The 14,268-nt window shown below is 37.2% G+C and overlaps 4 protein-coding genes and 1 pseudogene across 4 annotated transcripts; 2 read left to right on the top strand and 3 right to left on the bottom strand.

Moving 5' to 3' along the window:
- Positions 1–1,014: 1,014 nt before the first annotated feature.
- LOC120180511 (pentatricopeptide repeat-containing protein At1g71460, chloroplastic-like) lies at positions 1,015–3,198 on the bottom strand. The gene has a single exon (XM_039185825.1). It carries the CDS (start codon positions 3,158–3,160, stop codon positions 1,094–1,096), a length of 2,067 nt encoding a protein of 688 aa, XP_039041756.1. The 5' UTR covers positions 3,161–3,198; the 3' UTR covers positions 1,015–1,093.
- A 1,791-nt stretch (positions 3,199–4,989) lies between these two features.
- On the top strand, positions 4,990–6,069 carry LOC120180618. Its single transcript, XM_039185919.1, has 2 exons — positions 4,990–5,449; positions 5,498–6,069. Exons 1-2 carry the CDS (start codon positions 4,990–4,992, stop codon positions 6,067–6,069), a joined length of 1,032 nt encoding a protein of 343 aa, XP_039041850.1.
- Positions 6,069–9,163, top strand: LOC120180617. Its single transcript, XM_039185918.1, has 3 exons — positions 6,069–7,397; positions 7,488–7,984; positions 9,034–9,163. The coding sequence occupies exons 1-3, from the start codon at positions 6,069–6,071 to the stop codon at positions 9,161–9,163; spliced, it is 1,956 nt and encodes a 651-aa protein (XP_039041849.1).
- On the bottom strand, positions 8,997–11,502 carry LOC120180492 (pentatricopeptide repeat-containing protein At1g06270-like). Its single transcript, XM_039185805.1, has 2 exons — positions 11,416–11,502; positions 8,997–10,418 (listed from the first exon to the last, which is right to left on the bottom strand). The coding sequence occupies exon 2, from the start codon at positions 10,376–10,378 to the stop codon at positions 9,347–9,349; it is 1,032 nt and encodes a 343-aa protein (XP_039041736.1). The 5' UTR covers positions 10,379–10,418; positions 11,416–11,502; the 3' UTR covers positions 8,997–9,346.
- On the bottom strand, positions 10,402–13,243 carry LOC120180615 (annotated as a pseudogene).
- Positions 13,244–14,268: the final 1,025 nt, after the last annotated feature.

The raw sequence follows: 14,268 nt of genomic DNA, 5'->3' as shown, positions 1-14,268 counted from the left end.
ATGATTCTCAAAGGAACCCATACAAGATCCACGCCTAAAACAAAAAACACCATCAAATCTCCTAACTAAATCCGCTATAACCCCAGATCTTATCACTGGAACGACTCCCAAGCTTATAATAAGAAGAATATTGCACCCAACTCTATATTTAAACATCCTCTTCCCAACTTTTAGTTCAACATTTTCTTCCACTCGGGCTTGGTGGCCAGTTACAATCTGAAGCAATGCGTAGTGTAATTGTGTGTGTTGCTTGATTTATGGCTTTGTATGATTTGATTCCAATGTCATTTTGGGATTTGTTCAACACTTTTTTGGGTTTGTGTGATTTGATTTCACTGTTACTTTGAGGTTTTCTGTGATTTATTTGAGTTTATATTTTACGTTGCTTTATAATTTGACATATTTGAAAACTAACAATTAAATATTATTCAAACTATTCTTATTTAAAAAGTACGAGTTCTCTTAAAGACAAAAAAAAAAATAAACTTCTGATTTCATAAAAAGAAATTTCATTTCCAATTTTATGAATTGATTTAAATCGCGATTATATAGCTTTTTTATTATAATAAATTGGGTATTTCAAATATATATGATAACTTACACATTATTATCAACAAATATTTTAGTCTAAAGTAAAGGAGAATGAATTATAGTTTTTAAAATGATAATTTTATTTTAAATAACATGTATAACGAAAGAATGCAATAAGATTAACATCATTATATCGACGACAATTAAAATATATATATATATATATATATATATATATAATTTTGTTTTAAATCTTTTTAAAAGATTATCAAAATTGATATAACATTTTATTAATTTATTTAAGAAATTTCATTATGTATATACCCAAAATATTTTAAACATTGTAAAAGAAAATTGTGTATAGGTTCACGGATGAAGTGGACCTGTCAATTCTGATTTAAATATAAACTCCAATTGATTTATGATTCCAACTCAAAATGATCTGAAAATATTAAAATCGGAATTTACTTGATCCAGATTAATCCGACTTGCAACCAAACCAGTTCGTCCAATCGTCACCTCTTGTCGAAACCGAAACATGAGAAAACAAGAGCTGTTTTTCTTAGGATGACACAGATTTCATCTGCCTGAATCTTTCAGCCTCCTCAAAGCGACCATGCATATCGAGAAGCTCAATCATTATACAGTAATGTTCTTCAGATGCCTCGAGTTTATATTTACGAGTCATGACACTGAATATTCGGCAAGCCTCATCGACAAATCCGCCCTTTCTGCAAATCGATAAAACCACTTTGAAAGTGAAATGATTCGGAGTGAATCCATCAGATATCATTAGATGAAAAAGACGAATTGCATCTTCATAAAGATCATTACATCCATGAGACTCTATAATGGCAGTCCATGTCATAGGACCCTTAACACGGATGCCCCCAAATACTAACTTCGCACTGCCGATTAATCCACCACCACCGTACATCTTAACAATATCAGCCGATACGAAAGGAATCGACTCGAAATCTTTCTTCAAGACTTGTCCATGAATCTCCTTCCCAAGCTTTACAGCTTTAAGCTCACTGCAAATGTTTAACATCCTAGCCATTATCACCGAGTCCGGCCTGTGTTTCGACAACTGCATTGACCTAAACACGCCGATTGCTTCGTGTAAACACCCATTCTCTGCATACGACTCAATCATGGCTGTCCATGAAATCACATTCCGTGCCTCTAAACCATTGAACAGCTTCAAAGAATAATCTAAAACGCCACACTTTGAGTACATAATCATCAGGGAAGTGACGACAGATACATTGGGAAAGAAACAGTTCTTCACGGCATAAGCATGAATCTCCATCCCATGATTGAGAGCCCTCAGCCGTGAGCAAACAGGAAGAATTGTGGAAACCGTGACAACATCAGGCTTAAACCCTTCCTGTTGCATCCATACAACTGATCGCAAAGCCTGCTCAAGCCTCCCATTCGATATGTATCCCGACATCAAAGCGGTCCAAGAAATCGCATTCCTTTCTTCAGAACAATAGAAAACTCGCCTGCCCGATTCCATATCACCACACTTGCAATACATATCAACTAAACCTGACTGAATAGCCAACTGCTTCGAATAACTCTTTGCCTTAATCACATAAGCATGGACCTCCTGACCTATTTTTCGTGCCCAAACTTCTCCAATCACTGGAAGAATCGTAGTAAGTATAACAGAATTCGGACGTATACCTTCACTTATCATCCATCTAGCATAATCCAAGGCTTCCCTCTGCATCCTATTATGAGCAAAACCCGCAATCATCGCCCCCCACAGAACAATATCTCTCTCAGGGATTTCCTCGAACACGCGATGAGCGAGTTTAATCTTCCCGCATTTAAAATACAAGTCAATCAAACCCGTCCTAAGCATTGAACTATTAATGAAACCATATTTAAACAAAAGGGCATGAGCCTTTAAGCCTTGTCTAAACGCTGATGCACCCGCAAAGCTCTTAAGAACAGTAGAGAACGTGTACTCGTTCAATTCGACAGCCAACGACCTCATTTCACGAAACGTAGAAAGAACGTCCAAATACCGTTTTCCACCCAACACAACGCTTCCTCTAAGCAAAGCATTCCAGGAATAAGCATTGTTGCTAGTACACCCATCGAACACCCTTCGGGCGTCCTCGATGGAGCCACAAGAAGTGTACATGTGAGCCAGTTTGGCACGTAAAAACTCGTTGCTTTCGAGCCCATTGGTCCGAATGTGAGCGTGGATTTGTTTTCCGTCGGCTAAGGATTTGGTGCGAACGCAAGCGGCGAGGAGGGAAGAGAAGGTGGTGGGATTAACAGGGATGCCTTGTTGGTCTACATAGTCCAAAATGGAGAGGGCTTGTTTGAGCTTGTTCTGTCTAGCGAACGCTTGAATGTCTTTGTAAATGGCCTGTGGGTTCTTGGAGTGGAGTGGCAAAGAGGGGGGAATTGGAGTTTTCTGGAAGGGGAAGGGCAAAGAAGGTGGGTTTCTTCTTCTTTTGCGGGGAAATTTGGTAGGTTTCTTGGGGGGTTTGGGTGGGGATCTTGCGGAGGCTTTGATTCTGCAGAATTGTTTGGCCTTACGAGATACAGGATTTGGAGGGGAAAGGTGAAGATTGAATGAAAGGGGATGAGATTGAACGCATTCCATGCCCTTTTTTTCTCTCCTTATTCGGAGACAAACTCCAAATATTCGGTCTCAGTTAGGGCTGGCAATTATCTGGGTCCGCCCCGAATAAATGATTTTTTGAAACGGATGATAGGCGCGGTGATGGATGGATCGGGTGATGGGTCGGGTTAGATATAAATAAAAAAAAATTTACCTATCACCCGCAGCATCCATCCACCCATTAATATATTCATCTATATATATATATATATATATATATATATATATATATATATATTAAAAAAATAAACGGATGATTATATTCTTTTAATTTTGACTTTTATCCTATTGAAAATATGTCTAATTTTTAAATATTGGTTTATCCATATTAATACTAGGATGGAGAGGACTTTTGAGAAGTGATAGTTTGTTGATGAAGATTTGAAGATTATATTTGGTGTACAAGACTATACATGATGCATCTATTCATTTGAAAAATGTATCACAAACATAGTGCACAAGACTATATAAATTGTGTTCCATTTTATTTTTGTTTGAATTTTTTTTTTGGATAAGTAAATTATATTTCATCCAAAAGAAACAGCATAGTTGTTACAAACAAACCTGCCTCAGCCTAGATCAGGTTCTAATTTGTGTACAAGTATCTATTACCATCATCAACTCTGTGTATACTAAGGCTATACATTTTTGTTTTCACCGCTACTTTAATTCTATTTACAATTACCTCGCTAGTGCTTGAAAGACCACGGAACTGCCTGTGGTTGCGTTCTTCCCAAATATGATAAAGAAACCCGGTCCAAACAAGCTTAAAGATCCGACTGCGAAGGGATTTGCCCTTCAAATTCTCGATCAACCAATAAAGACGCTGATCCCAGCTGAAATCCACATAACGAATCCCACACAGCCGTAGAACATTACTCCATACATACTTAGCATAAGGACAATCTGCAAATAGATGATCACGTGATTCCCTACCAGAACCGCAAACCATACACACATCATCAATATCCAAGCCAAAACGAACAAGCATGTCCTTAGTTGGCAGCCTATCGAGGGTAACCATCCACGCAATAAGGGAAAATTTTGGAATATGAAAAGGGAACCAGATAATCTTGTGCCAACTCACATTCTCTCTACTTATTCGAACACCATCCCAAATCCATTTACCATTGATCTGACTTAAATCAGTACCAGGAGCAAATAATCTCCTCGCATCGTCTCGAAGCCTCAGTAGTTTACTTAAAATCCAACTATAATGAGGCTTGCAAGGAACCTGCCAGTAACTATCTGATTTAAAGTAGTAAGCCTTTATCCAAGCTATCCACAATGAACCAACATTAGCTAGGATATTCCTAATTAGCATCAGGCAACACGATTTGCTCCATAGAGCAAGATCCCTGAGTCCCAGCCCACCCTCAGACTTCAAGGAGCATATCTGACTCCAACCTACTCGGGCTCCTCTAGCCGGGGTGTCACACCCTTTCCAGAAAAAACGCATGCAGAGCCTCTCCACTTCCTTAACAATCCCTTTAGGAATAATAAGCTGCCTACACCAAAAATTAAAGATGCTGAAGAGAACAGATTTAACTAGTTGCAATCTACCTCCAAAACTGAGTTTCTTGCTGGACCATTGCCTCAATTTGTCCTTTATTCTTTCCAGCAGAGCAGTGCAATCTTTACCAGTGAGCTTGCGGCTAACTAGGGGAACCCCTAGATACCTAACAGGGAGCTGAGCCAATCTAATCCCAGTGGCTAACCAGATTCGGTTTAGAGTGATTGATAAAGGAATTGCGGATTGGAACAACGCTTTGTTTGGTCAATTTCTTGGTCCTGCTCCAAGTTTTGGATCTATGCAGCGTATCATCGAGATGATTTGGGGCAATTCCTCGCAAGTGAAGGTTAGTTTAGCCGGCCCTAATCTCTTTGTTTTTTCATTCCTTGACTGTGTGTTGAAGCAATGGGTTCTGGAAAATGGTCCTTGGCACGTCCAAAATAAGCCACTAGTTTTGAGGAAATGGCTACATGGGTCGCAGAAATTGAGTTTTGATCTATCCTGCATGCCAATCTGGGTGCAGCTCTATAGGGTTCCATTAGAGCTTTACTCTAAGAAGGGTTTAAGCTACATAGCTAGTGCCATTGGTAGGCCTTTGTATATGGATGCTATAACAGCTTCTAAGCAGAGGCTTGAATTTGCTAAGGTCTGCGTTGAGATTGAAGTGGGGAGTGTTATACCTGATTCTATTCATGTAGTTTTAAAAGATGGGTCATCTGTGCTTATTAAAGTATCTGTACCCTGGCTGCCTAAAAGCTGTACTGAATGTAAATCCTTTGGTCATCATGTTTAATCATGTACTGTAGCTAAACAGTCTTTGCAGAAGCCTAAGGAGATTCAGGTTTGGAGGAAAAAGGATATGTCGTCTTTGGGTAATGGTAGCAAGGATGTTATTACAGCTATTGCATCTGCTTTTGAGGTGTCTCATGAAAATTCCAGTATTTCTAAAGTAGTGACCAATAGCCCTGAGCCTCTTTCTGTCAATGTTCACAAGGCTACTGAAATGGTGCAAAATATGGATCTGCAGGTTGGTCCTGCCATTGAGCTATCAGTTAAAGACTTGCAGGAGAACTGTGGGGTAAACGTGCCTGCGAATGTTCCTGTTTTTGTTCCTTCACAGGATGTTCAACAGGGGGATTTTCCTCCACTCCAAGACTCTTTAAAGAGGAAGACTAAGGGGGGGAAGAATGAGACTATTGGCTCTTCAAGCAAAACAGAAGGTGTGGCTGAAGGTCCTAGGAAAACTAGAGTTGCTTCCTTGGGGGTGGCTGTGTTGTTTAATGAAATCAAGTCAAAAAAGAAAGATCATTTTGAGAAAGCCAAGGGTGCTACAGTAACTTTGGGTTCTGATGGTGCTGTGCAATCCATTCCTTCTTAATGATAATAGGATTTTGGAATGTTAGGGGGTTTAATAACCCCCATAAACAGCTGAAAGTGTTTAGAAGATTGGATAATTATGGTGTGGATGTTATTTGTTTGATGGAGTCTCGTATCAGGAGGGACAAAGTTGATAGTTTCTGCTCTGCTATGTCTGCTGACTGGCATTATGCTGAAAATTATGACTTAATTGATGGTGGTCGACTGTGGATTTTTTGGAGGAAGCACTTGTCATTTTCTATACTGAGAAAACATGACCAAGCTATTACTATTTGGGGGACTGTTGATGGGCATACGACATTTATTACTGCTATCTATGGTAACAATAGTGGTGCTGCTAGAAGAAGACTTTGGGACCATTTACATTCTGTTGGAGATGATATTGGTTCCTCTTCTTGGGTCCTTGGGGGGGACTTCAACATCATAGCCAAAGCAGAGGAGAGCTCTGACTTTGATGTAATGGGTTTTCATTGCACCCCAGACATGAAAGAATTTCAAGACTGCTTAGAGAGTCTTGATCTTATGGATCATCCGTTTCTTGGTCCATTATTCACGTGGTCAAATAAACAAGAAGACTCGTTTTTAGTGCGTAAATTGGATAGGATCTTAGTTAACAATCAGTGGTTGTTTGATCATTCAGAATCTTTTGTTGAATTTGCTGCTCAGGGCGTTTCAGATCATTGTCTCGGGTTACTGTGGACTCGTAAAGGTGGTTTGACCAAGAGGCCTCGGCCTTTTAAATTTTTTAATTGTTGGACTGGATATGAGCTTTTTTTAGCTACTGTTAGAGACACATGGCATGGTTCTTGTGGTGATAATGCTATGAATTGCATGTTCCTTAAGCTGAGGAGGCTCAAACCTATCCTAAAGAACTTCAATAAGGAGTATTTCTCTGATATCTCGAGTAGGGTTAACAACAAAAGGGTTGAACTAGAGCAGATCCAGATTTTCAATCTGGCTAACCATGATCAGAGGAGTATTGGTGATGAGAAGAGGATCCATGCTGAATTAATGGATTTAGAGCTGGCAGAATCTGTTTTTTACAAACAAAAGGCAAAAGCACATTGGCTGAGAGAGGGTGACTTAAATACCAGGTTTTTTCATCAAAGGACTCAGGCTAATAAGAAAAGAAATACTATCAGGATCGTCGTGGGTGAGGATGGGATGAGACATGATTCTTTTGAAGGAATGGCTGCTGAGTTAGTGAATTTTTTCACGAATCTTATTGGCTCTACTGATCCTTTGGTAAAGGGTTGCTCTACTGAGATTTTGAAGGATTTATTGGGGTACTCTCTGCCTAAGGGAGCAGACTTTGCTCTTACCAAGGAGGTGAGTGATCTGGAGATCAATGAAGCATTATTCAGATAGGGGGAGGATAAAAGCCCGGGTCCAGATGGTTTTACATCTGGCTTCTTTAAGGCTGCTTGGGAAATTGTTGGTAATGACTTTATTTCTACTGTGAGACACTTTTTTCATACTTCTTGCTTGCTGCCTGCTTTCAATTCTACAGCTTTGGTGTTGATTCCTAAGTCTTTTAATGCTTGTTTGGCAAAAGATTTTAGACCCATATCTTGTTGTTCAGTGGTCTACAAAACTATAACAAGGATCCTTGTTAACAAACTTATTCCTTTCTTCCCTGGAATGATCTCCCTCAATCAGACAGCTTTTGTTAAGGGTAGGAATATAGTGGATAACACCCTTTTAGCACAGGAAGTGATTAAGGGTTACTCCAGGAAGAGCTTATCTCCTAGATGTGCTATCAAAATAGATCTTCAGAAGGCTTTTGACTCTGTCAATTGGGATTTTTTGCTGTATGTTCTTGGAGCCATGAGACTTCCTGACAAATTCTGCAATTGGATTAGAACTTGCATTACTACACCCATGTATTCTGTTTCATTGAATGGCAGCTTGGTGGGGTTTTTGTTTGAATTTGATGAAAATTTATTGTTCATGTTTTGGTTTCTATGAATGTTTGAGTATCAATGTCTGGTTTCTATGAATGTTAGAAGAATATGAGCTTAGGATGTAAAAATAGGTTTTGTTCATAGTATAATCAATTTCTCATCTGCTCCACTCGCGGATGATGGATGGAGCGGATATGGATGAAATTTTTGGTGGGTGATGGATGGTGTGGATGGAGATTTGGATCGCGGGTGATGGGGCGGATGAAGCTCCACCCGACCCATCTCCGATCCATTGCCAGCCCTAGTCTCAGTCCTCCTCTGATTTCTTTATTTCCTTTTTTGGTAAACTACATATTTAGTCATTCACTTATTTTTAGGGTTTTATTTTGATCAATTAACTATTTTTCTTCTCAAAATCATACCTAACGCTATATTTTGGTTCTATTTTGATCATTGATTATTATTAACAATGAAATTAACATATCAATAATTTTGTTTTTTTAACGATAAGTGATTAAAACAGAATCAAAATATAAAATATGATATGTTTTTGAAAAAATAATTAGATGAAAAACAAAATTACAAAATAGGTGATGATGACTAAGTATATAGTTTACCCCTTTTATCTTTTTAACTATATCGTTGGTCATTAAATTATTATATTTTTCCTATTTTGATTAGCCGACAATGATTATTTTTAATAAAATTGTCATTAACATTACATTTTTTTTTATTTTGATCATTGATCATTAAAAAATTAAAATGATAATGGCATTGATTTTTTTACCTTTTTTTTTAATTTTCACATCATTTTCTCTTTCTTCATCAAGAGTCTACATATTTTTTAATAATTTTGTTTAAATAAAAATGATATAAAATAATAACACATACCGTCACCTTATCAAAGAAAATAAAATAAAATCTAAAGAGATCGAAAGACTCAAACCTGAGAAAACTTATTAACATTCCACCAAAACTTCAGTTTAAACGAGTCATCCAAGATCTGAAGTTTTTGAATTTGGAGTTGGCATTGCTGCCATTGTGCGATGTTCTATTGACAGAAAGGGCACAGAAAATGATATAACCGAGAAGCTTGGTGTTGGATTCTCCCACCCCCCTTTGCTACCGTGGTGGTATGTTCTCTGCATCTACTTAAGAGCTCAGATTGTTTCTGTAATACTACTTCATTAAATAAAGAAAATAAAAAGGTTATGTTTCGCCCACAACTGCAAGATTCAGAGTTGACAAGAGCTGAAATACTTCAGGTGATGGGAAAGTAAACAGAGAAGGTTGTGTAATCCTCAACTTTCGAACAACAACTGATTTTCTTCATTCGGATACTTATGACGACCACTTCATAGAAGCTAAAGGCAACTAAGAACCCAGTTCTGCAAATCTTTCCCTAACTGAATAGGCAAGTTTAAATTCATTGACATTAACTAAGCCCTCCACAACCTTTTGTCTGACCCTAATATGGGGTATAAAGCCCCTCTCAGTCATTGCTACAACTACCTTTCCTGCCAAAACATATTCACAACACTCCAAGCATCCTTCAACAACTAATTCATAGCTCTCAAAGCCAACAGGGATGCCTTTTCTTTCCAAGAATTCAATCAACTCGACAGCTTTCCATATCTCTCTATTTGCCCGCAAAGTCGCCATGACCTTCATCACTGTTCTCTGCCTTGGAGTCAATCTAGCTTTCTGCACCATTTGCTCCATTAACTCCACTGCATCACGAGTCCTTCTAACTGTGCACATTGCAGTAATTAAACCAGCAAAACTCTCCAGATCAGGAAGGCAACCTGCTCCATTCATACCCTTCAATATTTGAGCTGCCTCCTCCAACTGATCAACAGCACAAAGAGAAGATATAAGGTAATTGAATGTCACGGAGTCGGGGCAAAACCCAATGTCTTGCATCTCCATAAGGCTATCAGAAACAGACTGCGATCGGCCACGGCAATTGAGCCATGCAGAAGAAAGGAGGAGTTTTATTTGGGGATCAGGGAGACAGCCAGAACGAAGGGAGCATTGGAGGATGGCAAAGGAAAGAGGGAGGGGGTGGGAACTCTGAAGGGTGTAGGAAAGAAGAAGATCATAAACAACACGGGGGCGGGACCGAGGCCGAACAGATTTAAAAGATTGTAATATTTCATCAATAATCTGGGTTCTAAGCCTCAAAGATAAGGTGGAAAGAAATGAGAAAGGATTCGGAATCCGTCCCATTTTTCCTTCGGCAGCAAGGATGTTGGGAAGTAGTTCATAGGTTTTGGCTTCGACAGCAGATTTGACGGTTTCTTCCACAGAGTTCAAGGAAGAGATTGAGTGAATCAAGACGGAATGGGAAAGACATGGATAAAGATTGAAGAGAGATTTGCAGAGCTTTGTTGGACTAACAGCCATTTCCAGACTTACAAACTACCAATTCACATAAATGAGCAACCTGGAAGACAATTATTCATTCAGAAACAGCGTAACAGAACTATAAAATGGAACAGTTCAATAAATTCAAGCTTCATTTACAAAGCTTTGTTGGTCCAGTGACAATTTCCTGGCATGGAAACAGTCAATTTACTTAGGAATGAGCAACCATTCAAGATCATTAATCAAGCAAAAACAGTGCAAGGAAACTAGTAAATGGGCAAGAGCAAAAGAAGAGAAGAGTTGAATAAATCCAAGCTTCATGAGTTCAAACCCTAAATTGGTATGATTAAGGAGTTAACAATACAAATTTGGTTCAATGTTGAATAAATTAAAGAGAAAGAGGAAGATAAGAATTGACGTAGAACTTGATTGATGAAAGAGAGACTGCGGAATTGATATTAGGGAACAGGGCATCGGGGCTGGTCTGGATTTGGGTATTTTAGACACAAAAGTTTCAGGCTACGACTTCATTCCGTCTAACCGGACACCTCTTGGAATGTGTACGTTATGCCTCAAAAGGTATTATTTAGGTTAGAGTTACACTGGTGGACCGGATAAAATTTTAGGGCAAAGTATAGTAATGGTCACTGACCTTTTCTAAAGATTTCATTTAGATCCCCAACTTTTAAAACTTGTAATACAGTCTCCCAACATTTAGTCCGTTTGCAATATGGTCCCTCAACATTTAGTCCGTTTGCAATATGGTCACTGACGTAACTGTTGGGGGACCATATTGCAAACGGACTAAATGTTGAGGGACTGTATTGCAAGTTTTAAAAGTTGGGAGACCTAAATGAAATCTTTAGAAAAGTTCAGTGACCATTACTATACTTTACCCTAATGTTTATTCAAAATAAGCAAAATATATATTCCCTCTTTTTGTGCAAACTAAGTCATGTGAGCAGCTTTATATTACCAAGTTATGTTTATTGGTAGCTCATATACAAGGACATGAGTAAAAAATACCACTTACAAGCATAGCAATAGCGATAAAAGAATATTTCTTTAAAAGTTACCTGCAATAGGCATGCCAAGTTCTGGGGCAGTAGAACCCGCTCCAGGTTGACTTCCACCAGACACAAATTCAACCTTTTGATTCTTCTTACTTTCTTGTGCCTTCCTCTCCCTTTCACGTTTCATGTCGGCCTCTGCATTAGCCATTAAACAAACAAGTGTACAGAAGCTTAAAAAACAAATAAGAAAGCTTACAGTTCAACAAGAAAAGCTTTGGCAGAACAAATAAAATAAAGCAAAACTCAACAACAAGAAGTGATACTTTGAATGTGTCCAATGTCATTCAGACATGCTAAGCTTTTTCAATAGACCAGGAGAGAACTACATAAGTAAATGCAATAACCTATTTCATCATAGTAATCAGTTTTGTCATATCCATGAGGATCAAATATGAAATATATCTTTGCCGAAGCAAGACCCTATCTGATCAATATCTTGATACTGCACAGGATGCAACAAAATGTCGGGGTTCCTATAATCCTTCTTATTACAAACTTCCGCATTGTAGCTTTTTCCAGACCGCTTCAAGTAGAGAAATTTGTCTATTCTGCTCTGCAATAACGTAACAGAAAGAATGAAGGTCATTTAAATATGTTCATTGAGTCAAAATGGCAAAAAGAATGCAACTAGAACATGCATGAGCTACCCATCTTTTTGTTAGAAGAAAAAAGAGAGAGATGACATTGAATCAATCAATAACAATGAAGTTCATACTTCAAAGCAGCCAGTGATGTTGCACAAATATAACCGGACCCCATGAAAAGCAGCATAAAACCATCTGCAGCTTAAAGGGTGCCAAGCATCAGTAGATCTTGTGATAGCAAACTTAAACACTTAAACTACAATACTATATCTACCTTACTTTACATATAATTAACATAAAACTTGCAACACTACATATTCATCTACCTCAACAGTACAACATTTAGGTAGTTTTACAAGGGCAACATAAGTGTAAAAATTACATCCAAAGAAGTATAATTACCATATGCTAGCATAAAAAAGACACATACTTGTAACTCCTCTGAACACTGGTCCTGTGATGGCGGTGGAAGAAACTTATCCAAGGGATCACCTTTGTCTATAGCTGACTCAGTAATAGCGTTGTTTGCCTCAGGTTGTTATGGTTCTACATCGGGTGATTCTGGTGTTCCCTGAACAGGAGATGTTTTTCCTTGAAAATCAACTGAAAACAAATAGTAAATTGGAAAGAATGCGCTTTCAAGAGTAACATTTGAAGTTAAATTTATCTTAAGAAAAAGCAAATAAGTAGTTAAGTACCATTAGCAATCTGATGCTCTAAACCAAACATAAGATCATCATTGCTTCCTAATTCTCCTTCCTGCACTTAAAAATCAAAAATCAATATAACCACAAGTCATTAAACAAGGATTTTTTTCTTTTAAAAAAAGACCCTGCATTGGGGGAGCAGCGTAGAGAGTTACCTCGTGCTCCGACGAGACGGCAACTTCATCGTGGCCGTAATCAACAATGTTAAGCTTTCCTCGGCCACTACTTTTCGAAGAAACTAGTCGTTGATATTGAGAAGTGGAGGTTTGGTGCGGAAACGGCAGCATATTATCGTCAGTTGTCGAATCTTCTTCCATTCTGTTTGATTCTCCGTGGTCATTATCTTCCAGAGGCGGTTTGATCATGTAATTCTTCAGCTTGTTGGCAGTGGTCTTCTTCGATGTCTTCCATATCTTCGTCATCCTCGTCGTTGTACATGGACAGCAAGCAATTCCTTCGGATTATTTCTTCCTCGGCGCCATGGAATCTAGGATTCCGAAGGGATTTTCAACTAAACTGTGGAGGACAGTGGAATTAAAAGCGTAAAGGATTACGGAACTGGATAGAGCTGTAAATGAAAGATACATGAATGATCGGAGATTGATTTGAATTTTTAACGAGTCTAAATCAACTGTATAATATAAAAAGGGTAAAGTATAGTAATGGTCATTGAACTTTTCTAAAACTTTCATTTAGGTTACCAACTTTTAAAACTTGCAATACAGTCCCCCACATTTAGTCCGTTTGTAATATGGTCCCCCAACATTTAGTCCGTTTGCAATATAGTCCCTGATGTAACTGTTGGGGACCATATTGCAAATGGACTAAATGTTGGGGGATTGTATTGCAAGTTTTAAAAGTTAAATGAAAGCTTTAAAAAAGTTCAGTGACCATTACTATACTTTACCCTAAATTTTATTGTCACTCTATTTAAAAAAAATATTAATTGATTTTAGAAAATAATTATTTTTATAAAATTATATAGTAATAAAGTTAATTTTTATATATTATGTTAAATATAATCATTTTTATAAAAAATAATAATATTTATGATCATAAGTATAGAGTTTAAGATATATACACAAATATATCATAAAGAATTTTGCTTGTGTAAAACTTAATGTAGCTCATAATAATTTCATAAATATTCGTAACAAACTGATTTTTACTCTAATTATATCATGCGTGATACATACACATCGAAATCAAGTTTGTAATTTATTGATAAAATATATTAATTTAATTATAATTAGTATTAAGTTATCTACATATAAAATAAATAAAATATTGTCCTATTATTAATATATTGATTTATTAAATTATTTTTATATTAATATTTTTATTTATTTAAATTATGAATAAATAAAGATAAAAATGAAATTAAAAATAATAATTAAAAATGTTTTCATCTAAATATTAGAAAGTTTTTGTTGGAGATAATAATAATTAGAAATGTTTTCTTTTCATATAGTAATATTTATTAAAAAAAAAGATTGTGGACATAAAGACATACACAAACCATCGTTTGGTTTCCTCTTTGGACATGGAAAGACGGTTTAGTTTAT

The sequence above is a fragment of the Hibiscus syriacus genome, unplaced genomic scaffold, assembly GCF_006381635.1.
Source record: "Hibiscus syriacus cultivar Baekdansim isolate YM2019G1 unplaced genomic scaffold, ASM638163v2 tig00112498_pilon, whole genome shotgun sequence".
Classification (NCBI taxonomy): Eukaryota; Viridiplantae; Streptophyta; class Magnoliopsida; order Malvales; family Malvaceae; genus Hibiscus; species Hibiscus syriacus.
This window is presented reverse-complemented; position numbering and strand designations above follow the sequence as displayed.